This window comes from Ischnura elegans, chromosome 9 (assembly GCF_921293095.1).
Source record: "Ischnura elegans chromosome 9, ioIscEleg1.1, whole genome shotgun sequence".
Classification (NCBI taxonomy): domain Eukaryota; kingdom Metazoa; phylum Arthropoda; class Insecta; order Odonata; family Coenagrionidae; genus Ischnura; species Ischnura elegans.
In genome coordinates this window covers 41,993,093-42,016,685 of record NC_060254.1, presented here as the reverse complement: position 1 = coordinate 42,016,685, position 23,593 = coordinate 41,993,093, and the positions used below count along the sequence as shown (strand labels likewise).

Here is a 23,593-nt window from a genome sequence, read left to right as displayed (position 1 = left end):
TAAAAGATGATTCATAAGGCAGAAAAAGCCATCCATCCAGAAAGCATTGATTGGATTTCAACAAGCATTTTTTGTAATCCTACTTACATACTTTCAGCTTATGGCACCAAGTAATAGTGAGAAATGGGTCAGAGATTTTCTTTAAATATAATTCCCTTGAAAAGGTTTTTTTATTGCTTTCCTTTGATTCTGGTGTTTGTAGGATACTGAATTTAGTTTTTAGAATTTATCCTACATTTACTCGTTTTTTATTTCATAACTATTAAGAAGAAAGTCTTATTATGTGATAGAATGCTTAAAATCATTAACTTCTCAAATTCCTCTTTCTACCAAAATCATATTCCCGCCTCATAGGAACGGCGTTGATGCAGTTCCTCTAGTTTCAATATTCCTCGTCAGATGGGGCGCGTTGCGTTGAGTTAAATCATCTGTTTGCGAGCCAATCACAGTTAACCTACCCGAGTCCGAATTTGAATTCGTTCAACGGTCTCGTATCACCGTTTATGCACAAGGGAAGTCGGAAGTTATTTTTATGTCAATGTTTTTAGCTAGATCAGTGCTTTAAAATGGCATCAGGGACAGATCAGAGAATCAAAGTAGGAATAAGGGTGAGGAAGCTTACTCGTAAAGAAAAGGACAAAAACCAGCAGTTACAGTGGAAATACTCCGACAACCAAGTCTGGCAAATTGATCCACAAAATGGAAAGAAGACCGGAAATCCATATACTTTTGGTAATTATTTTATTTCTTTCATATCTCTCTGAATTTGGTGAAAAATGAAATACTTGTGTACAATTAAGATAGGGTCTGGATCGGATATTTTTTTAATTGGGCAATGTCTTTTCAGATTATGTATTCGGTATGGATTCCTCGTCGCAAAATATATTCGAGGATCTGGTCCTGCCTATTGTTGAATCTTCAGTTAAAGGTTTTAATGGCACAATATTTGCGTACGGTCAAACTTCGTCAGGTAATTTTATCCCAATGACGTTATATACCACTAATAAATTTGGGCCGTTAATCTTATAATGTTTGACTCTTTCACTTAATTGTTTTTTTAGGAAAAACTTACACAATGATGGGAGAAAAATCTGAAGCGGGTATAATACCACTGTCTGTGAATCACGTTTTCAATTCCACAGAAAAAGATTCTGAGAGGGAGTACCTTATCAGGTAAGTTGCTATTTGATTTGTTTTTCCGATAAACTTAATGTGAATTGGCTTCGGGTGAGAATTACGTGCTTTCTTCTTTCTGCAGGGTGTCATATATGGAAATATACAACGAAAAAATCCATGACTTATTAGAATCACAAAACAATTTAAGAATACATGAAGATGCATCAGGAAATGCTTATGTTCTGCTCAAAGAAGAGATAGTAGATTGTCCGGAAAAGGTTCTTATAAAGTTTAAATACCACTTCAATCCCTCATTTATTTTGTCATTCAGTATTCTTTATCGTCTCATTCTTGGATCCTCATTTTAGGTGATGGCTGTCATGAAAAAGGGCGAGAAGATGAGAAGAGTTGGTGTCACAGACATCAACGAGAGAAGCTCTCGATCTCACACCATCTTTAGGATTGTGAGTAAGATTGTATTTTCTTATTAATTACGAAGGATTACTTCTACTCTATCTATATTTTCCTTCCTTGCCAGTTGTGCTTTAATGGCCAAAAGTAGCCTTGTAAATAGAGTGGATGACATGTTTGGCACTACTTTCTGAGTGCATAGGCATGACACGAAAAATCAAGACAATATACACTACATGTAGTCTCCAATCTGTAATGGACATTGTATTCCTTTGTTGTTCTCCATTTGTCTTTATAGGGCCGAAAGCTCTGGGTTGTTTGTATCATAGAAAAAAATCAATTTTATTTAGTTACATTTATTTTTTATGTGAAATGGTATTTTTAGTGACAATATGTAAAATTTTGCCACAGGGTGGCTTTCAGTCTTTGCTTAAATCAGTTCCTACTGTATTATTTTGTTCATTGATCAGATTTGGCTTAATGACTGTGATGCATTGAGCCGGAGTATTTTGGATTTTTGCATGTCACTTACTATGTAAGTGTGATAAATCCAGGCTCATTGTGGGCTTGGCTAATGACTTTTCTCCTTCCATGGATTTATCGTATGCACTTGTTGGTAATCATATTAAGGTTCTTAGCTGTGTAGTGAACACTGGTGTGTACAACTTTTTCTAATGTGACCACCGCATGTATCATGAATACTGCTATTAATTTTTTGATATGATTTTTAAAAGGCTACTATTATATCCCTCTCTTCTAAGTACTTGCTCATTACTTACTCAGTAAATCCATTTTATCTTCATCATTCTTTGGTTGCACCACATTTCGTGTTGCATACGTCCAAGCCTCACTCTCGTTCAGAAATATTCTTGATGTGAATAATCTAATAAATTGTTCCCATTTTTACTTTTTTTCTCAGCCATAAGTAGATTCTTCTTTTTGCTTTTGCTATTCTGCTGATGATATCTTGCCTGCTTCACCCATCTCTGGTTCATTGGCTTCCTAGATAGCAAAATTCTTTACCTCTCTAAGCTTTTGTGTTCCTTGTAGAGATGTGCAAATAGTATCCGTGAATACTCGAATACTAGAAAGTATTCGATATTCAAGGTCTCGAGTAATTATGCTAAAGATACGCTCTCGAATACTTTGAATTTCGCATCGTACACTGTTGTATTTGACTCGGAAAATTGTGAAGAACTCTAGTCGTTTAGTGCATGCAACGCCATTATAGGCAAGTTGATGAACTACATCAAATTCACGGATTAGAGCGGTGAAAAGAGTTTGATGTGGGGAACTGAAAATGATTGGGCGAAAAAATTCAAAAATCCCTGGTTTCCCCCTCCAGGAGAACCTCAGTGCCGTGGGATAGTAACTACGTAGCATTATTCCCAAAATCCGCTACCCCCTCCATCCATCAGCCCTCGGCCTCCGATGCTTTCCTCCTCTATGAAATCAAACAAAAGGTGAAAAGGTCCCAGCTTGCGCAGGGTTCGTATTACGAAGACCATAAATTAAAAGCTTCAAAAGAAAATATCAAGTTATAGGAGAATAATAGAATCGTGTTTTACCCTTCCCTCTCTCTCCCCCACAGACCTTTTTCAGCCTACCTGCTTCAAAGTTCCCAGTTTCTGGAGGTCAACTGCTGCATGAATCACCTACATTAGCCCAAAAGCTGTCAAACAATGACTTTCAACAATTGATATTACACCTTTATTGGATTAAATATTAGTAATGTGCGCGTAATTTAAAAAAGAATAAGACCAAACGCGACGCATTTCTGACTTTATTTGAGCATTTTACGGGGGGAAATAAATGTTAAAATACGACGGAGACTTAGCGTTCCGTCGAGACTCGATATGAGCAGCAGAGCTTCTCGGAAGTTGATGCGGTATTTTTTTCCGAAAACATATATCAAGTTACAATTTATGAGTTGTTCTATAAATCTCTATTGTTACAGTCACAGAGGAAGGGATGTTTTCTCAGGATATTTGGTTTCTCCCTGATAGCAATTCGAATTCATCTTCTTATCTTGTGAGAACTTCGAAAGATGTACTGAAAATAATTGAAGAAAATCTGGTGGAGAAGCGTGTGTATTTTGCAAAATGCCTCGGATTGTCCGCTAGCACTTTACAGTAGGAGTGAGGGTAAAGGGAGTAGCACTTTACAGTAGGAGTGGGGGTAAAGCGAGCTACCTGTTGAAAATGAGAAGTTGGATGAAGCCGAGTATCAGATGGGCGTGCCGCTGAAATGGCGTTTGGTAGATAAGAATGTATAAAAAAGAACGGATGCTTACAAGAATGTATACATCTGACAGAAATCCATCGTAGCAGTGTAAATGCCGAGACGGCGTGGAATCATTTTTTGCGAGGTGGTGTGTCCCCTTAGAATATTTGAAAGAGATGTTAGTTGAATCAACTATGTGCCCAATTGTTTCCATAAAATTAAAATATTCCGTCAATCAGCTAAATTCCTGTTTGAATCCTTTAAAGGAAATCAAAATTACTCCCCAAAATCTTGTGTATCCTGCTGCATAGGCAGCCGAGTCAAACGTTCCCGCAGTCATCGTTTAGTATTCTAGGTACTTGAAATTTGAGGTATTCGAATATTCGAGCAATGATTTAATATTAGAGTTCGAGAAATCTGCTGTTCGACCCATCTCTAGTTCCTAGTCTTATGATAGTCCTATTATCATCTTTTATGTTGCATACTAATTAATGGATTATTTTTCTTTTTGTTGACTTTCAGCTTATATCTGCCCTTGTCCTTTCCATATTTGTCTATGTTTTCTTTAAATTATTCTCTGTTTTGGATATGAATGCTATGTTGCCAGGTAATCAGTGCATGCAGAAAAAATTCTTCTCTTGTGCCCTTGCTTTTCCTACATAGGAAGCGGTCCTAATTCAAGAATTCTTCCCCTCTTCTCTCTATATTCTTCTGTAGAGGTGTACTTGAGGATTTGCTAAATAGTTTTTTTCTGGGTATTAGAATAGTTAGAAAAAATAAGTTGAATGCAAAATCAGCTTAATTATCAATATATCCAGAAATTCATTATTTCTTCAGCATCATTATTGATTATAGTTATATGATTTTCCCTTTAGGACCAGCCCTCAATGATATCTATGTACTATCATTTGCAAAAGTCTTGCAACAAATCGAGCGGCGCCACTTTCGCTCCACAAAGATTGTGCCCGGAAATTGTATGGTTTTCGGGTGTATGCAACAATCCAATACTAGTCTTCATGGTTCAATGCATGGAGAACGGGTCATTGGGTGGGTGAGGTATTTTGTCATCCTTTTCAGTCTCAGGATTTGACCGCTTCCATTTAAGTGAAATTAATGTTCATGATATTCCCCCAAACACATTGTAGCATTTAATGCAGTAGGAAAGATCAAAGGTAATTCCTCGGAGAGATTTTAAAAAGTTGGTAGCTTGGCTCTTTTTGAGTGATCTCAGCTCTTTTCAGAGAGCTGGAAATCACGAGTCGTTCACTGTGAACATGGACTTTTGTTTACATCTATCGACTCGGGTTGATGTTTTAATACAATATCTACGACATATGATACGAGGCAGCTTTGAAATTCCCAGTGTTTCATCATATAAATATCTGAGCAAACACGTAAAATATGAATTAGTTAAGCTGATCGGCATTAATCGTTGCGTAAGTAATAACAGAGTTCTCCGACGTCCGTCAGTCGGTAAAGATGTATTCCTTTCCACTTATTCAAAGTATGACGAGGAAAACTTAATTCCAGGTAAAAGTCCCATTTTTAATCATTGTCGGATTTCAACATGTATTGTTTGTTAAAATGTTCTACTGCTGAATTAGTGTGAATGCGAATAATAACTCTAAGCTGCTATGTCGTTGATGATTAAGTTATCTTATTTAGATGCAATCGTTTACATATACACTGATGAATTCGGGATAATGTAGGATACTTACTTAGCATTATTAATTGAATTATCTACTTGCATTGAGTAAGTTACATTGTATTAGGAAATGTGTTTGTTGGCAATACGTTTTATGTCTAAGGCATCAGTGGAACTGCAGCTCATTTCATAAAACCTTTCAAGTCGAGTAAGAAGGACGTAAGCAAATCCTAACAGACTTTCTGTTTGTAATGAATGTATACGCTTGCTTCATTATAAATACTAATATCGAGTTTAAAACATAGTAACAAATAATAATAACTTAAAAAAACGATACCATACCGAAGTCGCAGGCGACAACATCATAATATTCCTATTGTATATACTAACCAGCCGAAACATAGTGTGCGAAAGCCTCCGTGCTCAAGTTATAATCATATAAACGAATAAAAGACTAATATCCCGAGAAAGTGATTATTTTGATCAAATTCGTTCAAGTGAGAAGCCGTAGGAGAAGCACATGAAGGAGCTCAGTGTTACATTAACACTAAATAATTAAAATTACCGCTCGATGACCTTGAGCTAGAAATAGCTCAGTTGATAAGCATTGGGCTGGTGATAGGAGGGGCCCGCGTTCGAATCCTTCCCGTGGCCGTAAATTTTTTATCCTCCGTATTTTATTTTAAAGTTTTTTTATTTTTGAAATTTATGTTTAGAGGGTACCAGCTGTTGAATTTGAGCATTTTTTGCAACAATTTCTAATTTAAATGACCGTGCGACGGGAATCATGCGTAGTTAGCGCGGTAGGACGAATCAATTACGTTTTCTTGAAGGAACTCAAATCAGAATCACTGGTGAATGTAATTCCTAGTGCTATATGGTTTCCTTTACAGGTCCGTAACTGCTCAACATTATTAAACTTTGGAATGAGAGCTATCGTAATAATCTAAGGTTCAATATACGGAATTTCTTAAATAGATCAATTTTATCTGATTAAAAAGAAAATTATGAATGATATTTTGCAGCGATTATGCTGTCCGTCTATGTAGTATGCTGCCTATTTTTCATCAACTTGTCGCCATTTCCTACCATGTTAATTTCTCCAGTAAAGTTTTTCAGAACAATTTTACCCTTTTTCGTTTCGTAAATGAGCAGTGACGGAAACTTTTCTTAGAGATAGAAAAAGATATAAATTAAGTGAAGGATTTTACTTTTAAACTTTAGGCTTCAGTATTCTACAATCAGTGTTTTTTTAATACAGTAATTTTGTTGGAAAGGGACAGAATGTGAGACTAGCTGATCTACTAACAATAAGTACAATCCTAGGAATAACCTATGTAATGGTAATCCTTAATCGTGCACGCACCACGGCGCTTATTTTTAAATATAGGATAGGCTTATCTTGAGGTATTTATCAACTATTTTTCTAGTGCGTACTTTCTTCAAGCAAATTGTGGCATCAACATTTATATGATAGTGCTACAAATTGGCCCTATTTACACTATTTTGGAAGTACGTGAGAATCACTTACGGCCTGCAAGTTTTACTCCAGGTAACCTACTTCCTCGTCCCTGGCTGGTAGAGTTGCGATAAAGATGTAGGGCAAGACGAGGTGCAGGACCTATTAGCTGACCAAAACTACGGCCCGGGAGCACCCGGTTCAGCGTTAAGAGCTGAGGGAGCGGCTAAATTATGCGCCAAGTATTTTACCTCCCTAATAGATGCGCAAAGTATTTCCCTCCCTAAAAAAAGGCGAATATTGGTTTAAATTGACATTCAATTTAATCTCTGTCCGTTGTTGTTATTGGAAACCTTACCAATGGAGGCATTCATGGATAGGGAAAAGTCTTACTATTAAGTCACTCTTTAAGTTGGTTGTCCTTAATAATATAATAATGGCCGAAATATTAAAATCGAAACAATAACTAATTTATTATAACAAAAAGAAGATTAATGCGACATGATCACTAAATATGTTAGTTCTATCGTAAAAATTTAAGCCTCTCCTAGATATGTAAACAGTAAAAATAGAGACACATTCTGCTAGCAACGACGAGGCCTAGCGATTTTTTTTGGCAATCAAAATTCCATTTTTTTTTCGAAGAAACATTTCCATCGGTGTAAATACATTTATCCAATTAACAAATTGATAATTAATGAAGAAGAAAGCTTATGGAGCTATCTTTATCAGCTTCAACCTACGTAAAGAACTATTTAATGCCAATCAATTAAATATGGTGGAGACGACAGAGTCGTGTTTTTTTCCGGAAAATTGCCAGTTAATTTTTTTTCATTTATTAATCCTTCTATATCGAACAAATATTTCAACAACTTAATATAAAGTCTCCTGAACGACGTTGAATCCCTAAAAAAAGGGTTACGAGCGAGTTAATTTCCGTGTTCCTAATGGCGAAATCGTGCCCCCAGCCGGCCTTATGGTGTTTACCATTGGAAGCCAGGCGTCATAGGTACCCACTCTTTTAACGGGTAAATATTTTCAATTATCTACATCAGTCAACTACGGGTACAAAATAATCTCAAACGCCGCGACGACTTAACCCAACATCTACGCTCGTTTACTCAACTGAACATCGTAATGATTTCCTACGTCTCACTCCCGTGTCACGATGACCCGTTCGTGAGTCGTTCCCGAGCTACCATGAAGATTCATACCTAGATAGTGATCATTCAAACTTAATGGTGGCCAGAAATCGACAATGGAGCGAAAGTGGCGCCGCTTGATTTGTTGCAAGACTTTTGCAAATGATAGTACATTTATTTGAAATACAAGCTATCTCCATTTATAAATTTTGCTTTCCTCAAAAAATTCCTTTCAGGATAATACTGCATTTTGTTGATCCTTTGGTTGTCAGTACATTACCCTGTTATTTAGTGTCTGTTTTTTAATTATTGCCTTAAGCCAACATAAAGCTATGTGTTTCCTTTGTCTTTATTTTCAGACTATTGAAAGCCGCAGGAATCAGACTGATTTGAATTCTAGTGGAACATACTGGGATGATGCAGTTCATGTATCACATTTAAATCTAATTGATTTAGCTGGATCAGAGCGTGTTGTTCAAACGAAAGCAACTGGTGATCGATTCAAAGAGGGATGTGCTATTAATAAGTCACTCTTTCATCTGGGAAAAGTTATTTCACAGCTCAGCGAGGGTAGAGGGTAAGTTGTATTTGTGAATCATTTCAATTGATCAATGTATTAGTGAAAATTCATATTGTTTTTTTTATGATTTACATCATAATTGTAGTATAAGTAATCATTTTGTTCGACCTCTCTAATGCTGCCAAAGTTTATAGGGTGTATAAATTCCTTGGTTGAAGATGCGTGCTTGCACGTAGATGTCATATGTTCAACTATGTATCTTTGTTTCCTACCTCTTAAATGGCCATCTAACATTCTGATTTTTTCAATTTTTTCCAGTCAATATGTAAATTTTAGAGACAGTAAGCTGACCAGGATATTAGAATCATCTTTGGGTGGTAATGCCCATACTGCAATAATTTGCACTGTCACCCCAGCAAGTGTAGAGGAAACTGCTTCAACTTTATGTTTTGCCTCTCGTGCCATTCGTGTAACCAATACTCCTCATTTGAATGAGATTGTATCTGATGAATGTCTCCTCAGAAGGCATGCTGCTGAAGTGAAGAAATTGGAAATGGAATTAGAGGTAGGTCCATGGTATCTTTCATGAAGTGCTCATATTTATATTTATTATTAATTACAACAATAAATTATTCTTCAGCTTGTCTTGTGACATATAGCTAGTCAATAAAATTAAAATGCCAGTCATACAAGTAAATAAAAGATATGTTTTGAGATACTCATGTATGTAATTTTCTAGCTGGAATACAATATGCCTTGTAGAAATTCTCGTAATCTAATCTTAAAATAGTTGGAAAATTTATGGATTTCACAGAACTCGTATCATGTACATATTGTAGTCACTGTTTGTTTTTAAGACGAGTGGGTGTGAGGAGGTTCCCAGGAGTCATGCCTCCCAAAATTTATGAAAAAAATTTTATTAAATAGTTTTTGTATCCTTTTGAAGGAGTAAAGGGAGTTTATATCCAAATGCATGGCTACAAGTCTCAAATGTAAGAGAAGTTTGAGTTGTATTTATTGAAGAGCGTATCACTCCCTACTGTAAAAACACCCCTCTCTCCAAGGGGATTCCATAATCCCAGGACTCAGGTCATAATCCCCACAAACTTGATGCTGAATCCTCCCCTGGTTGGGAACAGAAATGCAATTTTTTTAGTGAGCAGAGAAAATTTCAAGATTCAGAACCATGGGACTGAAAGGATTCTAATAGCTTCAAATATTGGCCTTCCTTGCCTCCAACACCCCTATAAATAGTTCTTTTTTTATACTAAGCTTAACACATTCCTTGCTCACCGTTTTTTAGAAGAAACGCTCAGTGACTGACATTTTGGTAAAATTTTGTATTTTTTATTTTTATTTTAACGAAGTGTTCTTATGATATTTGATGCTGGGGCCATGTTCTCACTCTTTTTTTGAAAAGTAATCCTTTGTATCTTAAAAATTTGTAACTTAAATGTTCTAAGTATCCTGTCAAACTTTTTATACCTTCCTGCAATACAGATATTTTTTTCTACCCCCCCAATATTTCTTCATTCTATGTCAGTACTGCAGTGCCAACCAGTTAAGACCAAATTAGTTTTTGGAAAGCTCTAAGGGAAATCGTAATGCAGCCAGAATTAATTTTTTAATCTGGAAATGATACATTGGAATACAATTTTAAATGTCTTTTTTGCGCTAAAGTAAATATTATGAGTATTTGCAATATTTCCTGCTAAAGTGTTGTACCCTATCATGTGAAATGCGACTGAGCGATATGATAACCTCAAGAAAAGGTTTTATAATGGCATACATAGGAATAAATTAAAAGGAAAATTTGGATAAACGAAGAATTATTTTAATGAAACATATTGTTTTACAAAACAAATTGACAAATATATAAAGAACATTTTTTCAGTTACTAATTACTGTACACTAAATAATGTCATCTATAAAAAAAAAAACATTTACACAGAAAATATGAAAGACGTGCATTAAAAAAATAACAATTTTGTCCGGCTGTGTAATTAATTTTTTGCATAACAAATTCATGTGGTACTCCTGGAAACACTCAAGGCACAATCCAGGCTAAACTGGGCTGGTGGGGCAGTATTATTAAGTGTCCTTGCGGAAATTTTTCTCTCTACACCTCTCCTGTTTTCATCTTTTCTGTCTTTCATCTTTATCTTAAGTCGGGGAAATGTCCTGAAATGCCCTTGGTTTTGGATAGGGCAGGCTTGGAAGATGGTTATCTCTTCAAAGGAGTCTTGTTTTATAGTATTGTCAAAAGAGATTTCTATAATTTGAATCCTAAAGTAGATGAAAGGAATTTTCCTAAAATATTCTGTTAATAAAAAGTAATGGTTCAGTAACAGTAAGTTCAGTAGGTTATTCCCAAATTTTTGTGCCATTGGATGGATTTCCTTTCAGTGGGATAGTAAGAGATTTTTTGATCTCAATGATAAATACCACTAATGTAATTGTTGTATCCAACCACCGCCTGTGGCTTTCTTGGCTTGCACCCTCGTCTTTTCATGGGTTCAATCCTGTGTGCACTGAATTCAGTGCTGATCATCTGCACTTCCCCCTTATCCTTCCACCTTAGGATACAGATTTCATCCTCAGAAAAGGCCTCTACCATCTTACCTTTCTTTAACCCTTTCGCGCCGGACCTTGGTTCAGGGAAATTCTTCCTCCTTCCAACGAGTCTCTTGAAAGTTTTGTTTACTCCCTTGTACGAAGCGTTTTCGCATGGTGGCGTTTTCGCAACTGAAGGCAGTGGTTCCCTCCTTACCATTTTTGGACCCAACTCAGAGGGTGCCGATTCCTTTCCTCGGCCTCTGTCCCAGACCCTAGAAGAATTAAAAGTCCCTTCCTAGCACGAGTTCGCGGTCAACTGGCTAAAATGTTAATGCAAAATGTATGAAAATATTTGTTGCTCGCACCGATTTTTTTACATTCAAAATGAATTTTGTGTTTTTTTCTGAGCCCGCAGAAATTTTAAACGAAGTTCTAACGTTGATTTAGACGGATTTAATGTATTTACTAGTTGTTCTATAACTCCGTTGAGATTAACGTTAGAATTTTGTTTGAAATTTCCATGTGGTCAGCAAAAAAAGATGAATTCATTTCTAGCATTGAATTTCAATAGGTAAGCAACAAATATTTTTTGGAAAACACACTGCAAATAACAGTAGTTGACCGCGTGGAGAGGATAGGAAAGGGTCGACCTGAGCGGCCAAAGATGGGACTGGGCTCGCGCTAAGGCGGATCGTGAGGGGCGACCGCGTCCGTGGGTCTATTGTGTCCGCGACGGTCACTTTTTTCGACCTGTGCCGCACAGGCGTGGCATTCGTTGGTTAGGGTAAGAACATTCAGGACGCACGGGTGTGGCATTCGTTGTTTAGGGAAGAAAATCCTCGCCGCACAGGTGAGGCATTCGGCGCGAAAGGGTTAAATTCCAGGGAGAGCATTACTGGAGGAATACTTTTCTTGGCTCGCTGTAATGTCCCGGTCATATAATTTTTCCTATGCTGATGGAATCTAGAAGTAGCTGCTCTCCTATAAAAGGAGTGGCCTCAATCAAAATGGTTCTCCGTCAATTTTTTTACCAATGCCCTTTTCCAGAAACTTGTTGGAAAACCCTTGATATTCGAAGACCTGCAGTCCTTTGCTTCTGTCAAAAAATACAACTTAAATGCATACCTGCGGCACTTTCCCCTCGTATATCCACTAAATCCTAGCCTAACTCTCCATAGAATTCCAAACTCAAATCACGTGAGGGGGTCACTACTTTTTCCATTGCTTCATTGAATGTGTCTATAAGGGACCTTATTTTGAATGATATTTCCTTCAGGGGGGGGGGGGGGGGGGTTAGAGTCAGAGAACACATAAGATGGGTTGTTGAAACGAACAGCTTATATAAGAATACACATGAACCGATCACGCATCCTCCGTCCCCAGAAGCAATGCAAGTCTTATAATGGATAAGTTTTCCAATAATATGGGAAATGGGAAATTTTCATAATTTCATTATGAAAAATAAGGCCTAAAAGTGAGGTAATTCTCCTATAGGTAAATATTTCCATCCTGTAATTCTTGCTTAGGACGCACATTGCTTTGCATATCTTTGGACGTATAAATCCCCAGGCCGGGTCAGTTTCTCTGAGCTAGGCAGCATATAACTGGGTGGTTGCTCCCTTAGCCATTCTTCTATTGCCGAGAATGCCAAATAAAATGCTTATAAGGGTTTTGAATATTGTGGAAAAAATTAAGTAATGAGTCTATAACAAATGTAAGTGAATGTAAGGATGGGGATATCTAGCTATTGTGCATAAGATGTAAATATGTAGTAAAAAATAAATTGCCATATGCAACAAGTACTTCGCCAAAGTTATTGTAAAGGGTCTAGCAGGTTAAGCTGGTGAAAAATGCTCCCAGAGCTTTGGAAAAATAAAAAATATACACTTAAAGTTCATAAAAAATTATGTTTCCCCAAAGTTTCCATTTTTTGGGGTTAATTTCAATTGTTAAGGCCTGAAACTGTGGGGAAACACATGATTTTTGATGCACTTTAAGTGTATGTTTTTTATTTTTCAAAAACTCTGGGGGCACTTTTCACTATCTTAACCTGCTAGACCCTTCATGCAAATATGGTTATTTGTTCAAGTGTAGCAGCAAATAAATATAGCGATAAAAAATTTGCCATGATGAAATCATAGCAAATTAAATTCACTCAGAAACTTTGAAGATAGCATTGAGATAGAAAGCATTTATTATTGATTATAAGCATTGAATGACACATAGTACCTAGAGTCTGTCCAAAATTAGGCAACCAGCCAAGCAATTTACCATGTTTTGCATCAAGTTATTCCTACTAACAATAGAAATGACAACTAGGGAAAAATGCCATTGTTCTGTTTGTATCTATTTTATTTCTATTCCTTCTTGTAAAACTAATGAAATACATGTTAAGCATTGCGTGAAAAGTCATAAAGAAAGTTAAAATACCTTGTAGTAAAGTATCTTACTTCTCCTCATCAATTGCAAAAGGTTCTTTTTTAAATTTTGCTTTGAACATTTTTATAAGTTTTTTTTAGTAAAAAGGGTATAAAAACTGAGAGAAGATATTACTGTTTTCAACATTATAAAATGAAAGTAATAATGAAATAGATTGTAAAAACCCACTACCAAAGGTGTCCTTGCTGAGCAAAACCCGTTAAAATAGAAAAACACAGAGATTTTGGAAAAAAAAACGTTTCGGAGCTTTCTGCTCAGCAAACAGACTTGTTGACTGACCCTCACTCATACCCTATAGCCGGTGGCTGGCGCTCAGGGTGGAATATAAGGCAAGAGGGAATCATGACGTTGCCCTTATGTCTTCAGTCACTTGGTAGCGACTGCCATGACGTAGACATTACGTGGTGAGCACGGAACATGTTAAGCAGCTGCCCATTTTAAATCCAAGTGGATGTTTGAATACGTCACTATTTTGTTGAGTGGATGTTGAGTTTATTAGCCCAATTTTTCCCTGGATACTCAACATGAGTAGTCCAGTCAAGATCTTCTGTCACACTAAGGCTTTTATATGATATTTTGAATTTTTTTCCAGAAAGCAAAACAGGACAATGATTGTGAGAGCATGAAGAAGGAGCTTGAACAGAAGGAAAAAATTATATGCCGGTTGAAGGATTGGATTAAAAGAGATAAACTTCAAGTATTCAGTCCTCGTACTGTAAGTGGTATTTATTGATTATTTTCTGTGCCAGAATATTTGTTTCTCTTTAATTGTACATTTTGTATCAGTTCAGGGAATCTTGTCCATCAAGGAGACTGTCATGATTTGCAAAATAGAATTTTAGAGTTGTTATATGGCTGAGGTTTTTTTCATGAGAAAGCTGTAACTTAGATTTTGGAATTTCAATATTTATTTTTTAAACCATTTTACTTGGAAATGGAGAACAATCAAGGTTCTGATATCATCATATTGCATAGTAATGTTTATACTAAATCATTGAACTTGTATTATCTTGTTATTCCTCCTACAGATTCTAGTTTAACAAATTCTTATGTAATGCCCACAGCTTCACCGTCTTAGAATTTTGCCTAATTTGGATGTACTCTGATTAACCTGTTAGAGCAATGGTGAATCAGGAAAAATTGAATCAATTGTGAGTGTGAACAAGTCTGGGGGTTCAAAGTTTTTGTCAGGGAATTTGGGAATCTTGTAGCAACCCTCAGTCTAACAGTGAAACTTGGTTTCCCTCCCCATGGTCTTCCTGCATTTATATGGTACAAATTCCCCTCACTTTCAACTGCTTACTCAAAATACCAACCAATCTGCAGCTGTGTTAGATATTTGTGCTTGGGCATGTAAGGCTGTCAGCTTTATCAATTAGAATTGGCCAGTGAAATAATGAAGATTCTCAAGTGTTTTTTTAACTATTGTTTTACTGAGTAGCATTTGCTGGAATTTTTCATTTTTTTCTGTTTGATTCTCACCATACTTTGCTTGAGCTATGATATGGAGTCAAATTGCTTTCGAGATTCTCTTCCTTCTGAGCATGATAAAATGTTAAACTCTGTACATACACTTAAATTTCTAGATTTATTTATTTTCCAATTAATGTCAATTTTGTTTACTTCTACCTGCTTGTTCTCATATTTAAAAGTTATGAACTCATGCTTGATACTATGTCCCCATTTATAAAAATCATACTTTGATATATTCACCCATTAGCTGCTTTGAATTGATTGCAATTCCTTTTTTAATAATTGTTTTTCCTAGGAGTCAAGGTCAGAAAGGAGAAAAACATGGGCTGCAAGTGATCTTACTGCTTCTCTTTTGAGGGCCAAAGTTCTTCAACAAGAGGACCTTACAGCTTTAAATGAGGAAGACTTTGGATCTGGTAACTGTCTATATCTGATATTTGATAATTTGCTTAGTGAGTAAAATTGTGAAAGTACACTGTCTGGGCATAGGCGGATCTAAGGGGGGGCACGTGCCCCCCCAGACCCTTAAAAATATGCAAGATTTTTAATGCGGTCCCATTATCATTGCATTCGTTTTGTGTTACGAGGTATCCTTGCACCCCACCAGAACAAAATCCTGGATACGGCCTTGCTTGTGCCCCCCCAGAAAGAAATCCTGGATCCGCCCCTGTGTCTGGGAAAGTAATGGAGTGTAATAATTGAGTGGCTATCCTGTAATAGTTATGTATACTAAACCAAAATATATGTATAATTACCCAGAGTAATTTTAGACATTGTGATGATAGGTAATTGTATTTTTTTTTCTTGGTGATAGAATTAGTGCATAGGTTTTGTAAGTGCATGTATGTATTTTCTCGTGTTTTGGGTATTATTTCTGTTCTGAACATTTAAAAAAACAGAAAATTTTCATTTTTAGGTTCAATTGGATTTGACTCCCCTACGTTGGATAATGTTTTTGAATGTGAGAAGACTGATTTTGTGCGCAGAGACCGAGGGAGCAGTGGACTATGGAATAAAGAAAATCATCCTTTGCAGCATGTTTGTTTTTCCTGGCAATCCCCTATGAGTAAGAGTTGTGGAAAGGAACCGAAGTGAGTATAGTTCTACAATCTTAAAATTTTTAATTTGAGCATTATTTTACTCAAAATTTGTGTTTTGCCATGAGTGTTTGGTATATCACCAGCTGATTTTTTATTACATACACCCATGTCTCGTATAGCGCAATTTCGATTAGCGCAATTTCGATATAGCGCAAATTCGTTCCTCGGGGAAACATTGCAACACAGTGTAGCCTAATCAAAAATCTTAAACGCTCTCGTGATAAAACGTGAACTTGCGCTAAGTACACACGAAATTTATATCAATTTATGCATATTAATATTATTTCTTGCCTCAAATCTTCTTTTTTGTTTATATATTAATCGAAATTCATTGCTGCGCAATTGCCAAAAGTATTACTCGTCATTGGGTCTAGATAGCCGGCCTACCGAAGATTTATCTCGTCTCCTTAACAGAATGATAATAAATAATTTAGATCGTTAATTAAGCGTGGGGCTAGTGGAAAAGTTTTTTTTTCAGCAATACGGTTTGAGACGTATTTTTGCCGTCGTAGGTTACCGGGCGATTGCCTTCCAGGTAGAGAGTCTACGCTAAAGCCTTCAAGGTCATCGGTATTCACGGGGGAGAAATGGAGCGGTGACCGAGTTGCGCATGAATAGCATCAACACATAAAAGGGTCCGCTATAGAGTCTTAAACACAATGGCTTCGTTCCCTCCCTGCAGTCATAGCCCTTCTGCGTCTCAGGAATACAGTTCAGCAGAAGGTGATTTAGATAGAGCCATACAGGGTAAAAACCAAGAGAATATGGCAAAAAATAGGAATACGTGTAGAAAAATCAAGGATTTATCAAGAAAAACCATTAACCTAGAAGAGGACTTGAGAGAGGTCAATTGCTTTGAAAGTGGAGAGCGTCAAAGCGATATTGCGCGGAAGTTTAAACTCACGATGCCTTATTCTGAATAAAGACGAAGCTAAAATATCAGTGACCTCAGCCGCACCAACTTCAACCAAGCGGTCTACACATACGGAAAGTTCATGGTGAATCAGTACAAAAAGACGAGAGTGGTAATCGCTCCGAGACATTAAGTGAAAGCTCCGGTTGGTTCCAGAATTTAAACGGCAAGCAGGTATTTTCAGTGCGGCGATATCAGGTGAATCTGCAAGTGTTGATAGCGCAGCCACCACAACATTTTCTGATGAACTCCAAGCTGTTATTGAAAGTGGCTCCTTTCCCCCTCAACTAGATCTAGTGTTGACGAGAGGATATTCTTTTGGAAAAGAATGCATTCTCGTTCATTCATTTTCAGGGAAGGAAACCTGGGTCAGGTTTCAAGGCATTTAAAGACTGTTTCACGTAGCTGCTAATGACTCGGAGGACTTCAAATTAAAATGATTTATCATTCATAAACTCCGCTAGCTATGAAATGGCATTTAAAGTAGCATTTTCCTGTCATTTCGATGAGCGACAAAAGGGCCTGGGTGACACAATAGTTGTTTTTAGACTAGTTTGAAAAATCATCAACTGCCGGCAACGCATTACGATCCCCTGAGATAGCAGATGTTAGCCCACCCGCACGACAGGACGGAATTTCGAAAGCACGTAAGAATTTTTTTTAACGTGAATAAAAGTCTTTGAATGCGTGAATACTATCTTTAAAGATGTTTTAAATTATAAATATTTATAGAAATAATGTTTTCTAAGGCTTTTTATGGGAATATAGATGTTTTAGAGGAAATTCAATACCCAAGACCTATGCTACCAGGAACGCATCCCTATCTTCCCTATGTTAAAACGCTCTCGTATAACGCAAATTCGTATAGCGCAAAGACCCCAAGGAACGCATCCCTTGCGCTATACGAGACATGGGTGTATATTTATGACATGGTGACAACCGGTGGTAAGTAAAATAATACCATTGCAGTGAGAAGAGAGGTACCGGATTGCCATAAAAAATATCCACTGCTGTTAGGATACCTTGACACTGCTGTTAGGATACTCTGCATGTGTGTATTGATTTGCCTTGACCTTTGATGCAACAATGTCAGAAAAATCTGTGCTGTGGAAGGTGGGCCAGACCTAGTTCAAACAAAAAAATACATGTTACTCAAATTCACACTCAACAGTATGGTATCATTTCATCCATTCCTATACTCAAATATTCAACTCAGTCGATAAAAGAACTCAATTTCATGCAATTCCATTTGTGATTTTCCAATCAATGCTACTACCCAGATATCACAAAGTAAGAGAGTTACCCGTTTCTTATTGTTTTCATACCAAAAAAATTGATTAGCATCTTATCGTAAGCTAAGGGGCTTATATTCGGCAAGGGTAAGATTTTAGGGAAGATTAGGTGAGGAATGCCGTCAAATATCCTCAGACAACGTAAGTTGCTTCTGTTAGAGCACCAAAGGTGACTGAACAGCATACTACACATGCCACACTGCTCATTAGGCAAGGGTAAGATTTTAGGGAAGATTAGGTAAGGAATGCCGTCAAATATCCTCAGACAACGTAAGTTGATTCTGTTAGAGCACCAAAGGTGACTGAACAGCGTACTACACATGCCATACTGCTCATCCCAACATGAATTTAAAGCCTTCTGGTGAAATTCAGCGAGTCTTTATAAGAACTTAACAACTGATGACAGATTTTCCCGTGACCTATGCATCCGCTTCTCTATACGCTGCCATTACACCACGGCAACTGATGAATATGTAAGGTTTAGTTAACATTTTAAAATCTAATTATATAGAAAAACTTATCTGGTGCATGAATGAAAAAACTGAAATTTAGTATTCAAAGTCCACGCAATCTAACATTCATGAATTTTAATTTATGGTTTGATATGATTTAATGGGGCACCCTGGGAAGGGTAAGGAACATTGAAGGAGTTCCACACTACTACTGATTTTACAATCAAACCCAATGCATCACCATTCTCACATGTTTATATGCTGATTGGTTCTCCCATTGTATTGTCCCCTTCTCCCTTTTTTTGTCAGGAGCATCTTGCCATTGGCCCGCATGCCCTATTATGCTCAGCTCCAAAGTACTTTTCCCCTTACTGAAGCATGCAAGGACTCACGACAGGCGTTGGGAATCAAATGGTGCTTTTTATCAGATCAATTAGGGTGGCAATTGGGTAAAGGAAAAATATGTCTGCTGCTTCTTAATCTTGTGCACTTTCTTTTCCTGATCTGAACTTTCTCGGATTACCAGTAATGGAAGAGTCTCTAGGGTATCCTATACATTGTTGAATCTTGGAGAGGACCCAACATTCATTATCTTTAGGGATGTGCGAGTAGTACTTTTTGACCTCGAGTTGACTATCAAGTTGAGTTGAAAACTACTCACGAGTATCGAGTCGAGTCAGTCCTGAGCCTGGCAATACAGCAATGCATGCCACAACATATTCTCATTTTTCCAATTATTACCCTTGTTAATTTTCTTTTCTCAATGCTTAGCTTGATGTCAATGGAAAAGATAATGAGGGACATTGATTGTTATTGTGTCATAATTTGGAGATGAATTAAAATTAATATATCTTAAAAAGTCCATAAGCACAATGTAGTCAATTTAATTAATATTTATATCCAAACTTCTAGGGAGAGCCATAAGTAAAGGGATTTGCATAATTTTAATAAAGATTATACGAGCGTGATGCACCCGCTCCCAGCGGGCTTCCCCCGCTCTTTTCAATGCAGGTCCACAGAGGGATAGGCACGTGTCTAATTTTAAAATGTAGAAAAAAAAGGCAGGGTCTTATGTACAAATTTAATTGGAATGTTCATGTACAAATTGAGCTCAAGAGGACCTCTTTAAACAAAGCATTGGAAGAAATTACACTATCCTCTGTTAAACACACATGATGACTCATACTTACGTATCAACAGGAGACTTTAATGTGGAATCAGCCACATTTTGATAAAAGTTATTTAAAGAATGCGAGATATTGTTGCAAATGAACAAATTTATCAGTTTTGTGCACCGTTAACGTCAGGAATATTTACAGTTTTTTTTTATTATTTAAAAACCAATTTTATGAAACAATAGCAGTATTTAGGAAGTAAGATATGCCGTCGCATGTTCTCTGATAAATTCTGTGCATTTTGGTAGCTCATTTGTAGAGTTTGGTTGCGTATAAGTTGAGAAAAAGGTATCTATACAGTAGAAATAATATAGAAGACAAGCGTGCTGCGCCCACTCCCAGCGGGCTTGCCCCGCTCTTTGCAATACATTTTGGGGATAGGCGTTTTTTGATAAAAGTTATTTAAAGACTGCGAGATATTGTTGCTAGTGAACAAATTTATTAGTTTGTGCATCGTTAACGTCAGGAATATTTACAGTTTTTTTTTTTTCATTATTTAAAAACCAATTTTAGGAAACAATAGCGATATTTAGGAGGTGAGGTATGCTGTCGCATGTTCTCTGATAAAATCTGTGCATTTTGGTATCTCATTTGTAGAGTTTGGTTGCATATAAGTTGAGAAAAAGGTATCTATACCGTAGAAATTTATATAGAAGATAGGTAAATGAATCGTGTAAAATTTGATTCTTTCAAATTCCCCTACAGAAAAACCTATTACATGCTCAGGCTGCAGGTTTTGGCATATCATGTTACAGCACCACTACCTGCAGAAAATGGACTTTCCCTACACATTTGTAAGGCTGGACTTTCTCGCCAAATTTAAAGATTTGGGAACCCTAGGAATTTTTATTCTAAATTACATCACCAATTTTCATCTTGAATCTCAATTAAAAGATTTGTAGGACAATAAAAAAAATCTTTATTTCTCACTTCATTTAAACAACCTTAGCAACTCTTGTTTTGTAAGTTCATGAAGGAAATTAAACGCGACGAAGGAATAAGTGAAAAAAAGAAATAAGTGAAAATTAGTATTGGTCGTAAATAGTAGGTACTAAAGAGGCTAAAAGATGGCACCACTAACAATGCCACTAGCATTGTCCGCCAAACCTTAAAAGATTTTCAAAAAACTTCACATATTCTCTCGGGGTTTGATTAAAGAAAGTAGGGTAGGGCATAAAAGTATCACATAAGAAAGTAGCTATGAGAGACGCATTGGTCCACTCCGATAACTCTGAGTATGCCACTGATTCCAAAGATGGTTGTCCACTGCGGCTGTGGAAGAGGTATTCAGCACCCACATTGAATTCTATATTGGTTGACTTCTACTTATTCAGCAAGCTGAAACTCCCAGGTCAAGGCATATAACTACTCATCGGCTTTAGAAACAATTTTGTTACATGAGTTTCATTATAGCCCCTGCTGTTGGTAGATTTATGAACTTACTGGTTTTGTCTGCTCCGAAACTGAAACTACTTGTCTCAACATTTGTAATACATACTTCTCGAATCACTCGTCGAGTATCAACGACTCGACTCGAATTTTTAGTACTTGTACATCCCTTATTATTTTGCTTGGGCCAACTGTAAATTTACATAAATCATTATATTTTGTTGATATTTGAGTTATTACAGTAAAGCCTCTATGTAGCAAACCTCTTTACTTCTTAAACCTTACTTCATGCCACCCTTACAGTCCCGTCAGATTTACATGTAAATTTATAGGCAAACCTCTATGTAGTGAACCTCTTTATCTCATAAAACCTCCAATTATCATACCAACGAGACACCCTCGAGATGGCCTAACTACCTCTGCAAATTGTACCAAGATAGCTAGAGACCATTAATGCAGCTGCAATTATATACAGTGCAACCTCGATATAACGACACCCCACGGTGCACTAATAAACACTCGCTATAGCGAATTGTCGCTTTACCGGAGGTGGAGCAAATAATAGCCAATATACCTGTTGCGAACAGATATAAAGGAACAGGAGTGGTGCGGCGACAGATAAACATCTATCCGATAAACGTAAGCATAAATCCAGACGAAAGGCGATGTTTTTTTGCATCACTAAATTTCCTTACTCAAATAACGACTAACTATTCAAACAATTTATAAGCGCCGCACTGAATAAAAATCATGCAAAGCATTGTTTCGTCAATCATTATATTTATCCCACGACAGTTTTCCACATAAATTTGAGACTGAGCACTCCATTAACTTCATTACTAACAGATCGCTAGCAATTACAGAGGTTAAGGAGTCTTGATGAAAGTCTTCCGGCGGTGAAACCCTCGCTATGGCGAGAGCCAACACCGAAAGGGTCTCGTAAAAACGAATTTTTTAACACGCTTATTTCAGGGTCAATTGACGGTGCATCGGCTACCTCTCGTAATAGCGGGGGTGTCGCTATATCCCGTACTCGCTTTAACGAGGTTCCACTGTACATGGAATGACATTTTCAGCAATAAAGTTTTCACCCTTATTTTTTTTCTTTTACACCTTCAATATGCAGTAATTTTCACGTTAACCATTAGTTATGGCCATTTTGTTCCATATGAGAGCATACCTGTCAGTGGATAAGAAAAAAGATATTCAACGATCCTAATCATTTTAAGAGACTGTTGAATTAAGAGAGATCACATCGTGTTCTCTTGAATCATGGTAAAAATCATATGATAGCACTCGCTCTCTGTTATCATAGAATAGTAAATATATATTCACTATTGCATGCATGTTTATTTAAATGCATAAATATAATGGTTTAAAAGACAGTATATAGTGCCTATCATTTCCAAAGGATATGAAAAAATGGTGCATATCACTAAAACCTCTCTATAGTGAACCTCCATATATCAAATTGCCCAATTTTTGGTCTCCTCCATAACGATGCAAAGAGGTTTTACTGTATTAAGTAGCAATCCATCACACAATCCTTTGCATATCCAATAAAGAATACATACCGTTTAAGCGTGTGTAAGAGGCACACCCCTATTTTGAGCATCGAAGCTATGAAGAAAAATATTTTGCGGCATTTTTTTATACTATCGTGCTGTGTTGCAGACGTATATTCAATAGCTGTCGAAATTCCAGGCGTATTGTTATTGAATTTTCCTCTTTCAATAATAATCGAAAGAGGAAATTTTGATAACTGCGGCAGTAATAGCAGCATAAGAGGGAGTTGAAAGAGTTCCGATCCTCTCTTCGCATACGCCGTTGCTCTACGATGCTTGTCCTATTCACGAACAATTTTGTTTTAAATGCTCTCGCAGGAGTATTGCAATAGAATTGCAGCCGTGGGAAATTTTAAGGCAATACACGACAGGCACATAGCATGAACCTTCCCAAGAGCTTGGACAACAATCGGGGCAATCTCAGTGCCGAAGGATATAACCACGTCTTAGATTTAATGGAGCCACATTCGGCCCTCCATCAGCCAATGCCTCTGCCGTTTTTTTCCTTTCCGAGACCCCACAGGAAAATAGGAAAACATCAAGTTACAGGGGAACAATGAAAACGTGTTTCATCCCTACCCCGTCTCACCAATTGACCTTGATCGATCTCCCATTTTATGGAGGCCAAATGCTAGGTGAGTCATCTACTGAGCCCGAAGATATCTCGATATCTTTCAGCAATTGCATGACACGCACGAGGTTCTAAAAAGAATGAGACCCAAC

General features: G+C 37.0%; 1 protein-coding gene across 1 annotated transcript in view; it reads left to right on the top strand.

The window, feature by feature from the left end:
* The first annotated feature begins 449 nt into the window (after positions 1–449).
* LOC124165120 (centromere-associated protein E-like) overlaps positions 450–23,593 on the top strand; it is a 39,496-nt gene continuing 16,352 nt past the window's right edge. Inside the window, exons 1-10 of the mRNA XM_046542422.1 lie at positions 450–732; positions 848–970; positions 1,062–1,173; positions 1,259–1,394; positions 1,485–1,580; positions 8,356–8,573; positions 8,835–9,081; positions 14,104–14,226; positions 15,280–15,400; positions 15,901–16,075. Of these exons, the coding sequence (XP_046398378.1) occupies positions 567–732; positions 848–970; positions 1,062–1,173; positions 1,259–1,394; positions 1,485–1,580; positions 8,356–8,573; positions 8,835–9,081; positions 14,104–14,226; positions 15,280–15,400; positions 15,901–16,075 (1,517 nt within the window). The 5' untranslated portion in view covers positions 450–566. The remainder of the gene's footprint in view (positions 733–847; positions 971–1,061; positions 1,174–1,258; positions 1,395–1,484; positions 1,581–8,355; positions 8,574–8,834; positions 9,082–14,103; positions 14,227–15,279; positions 15,401–15,900; positions 16,076–23,593) is intronic.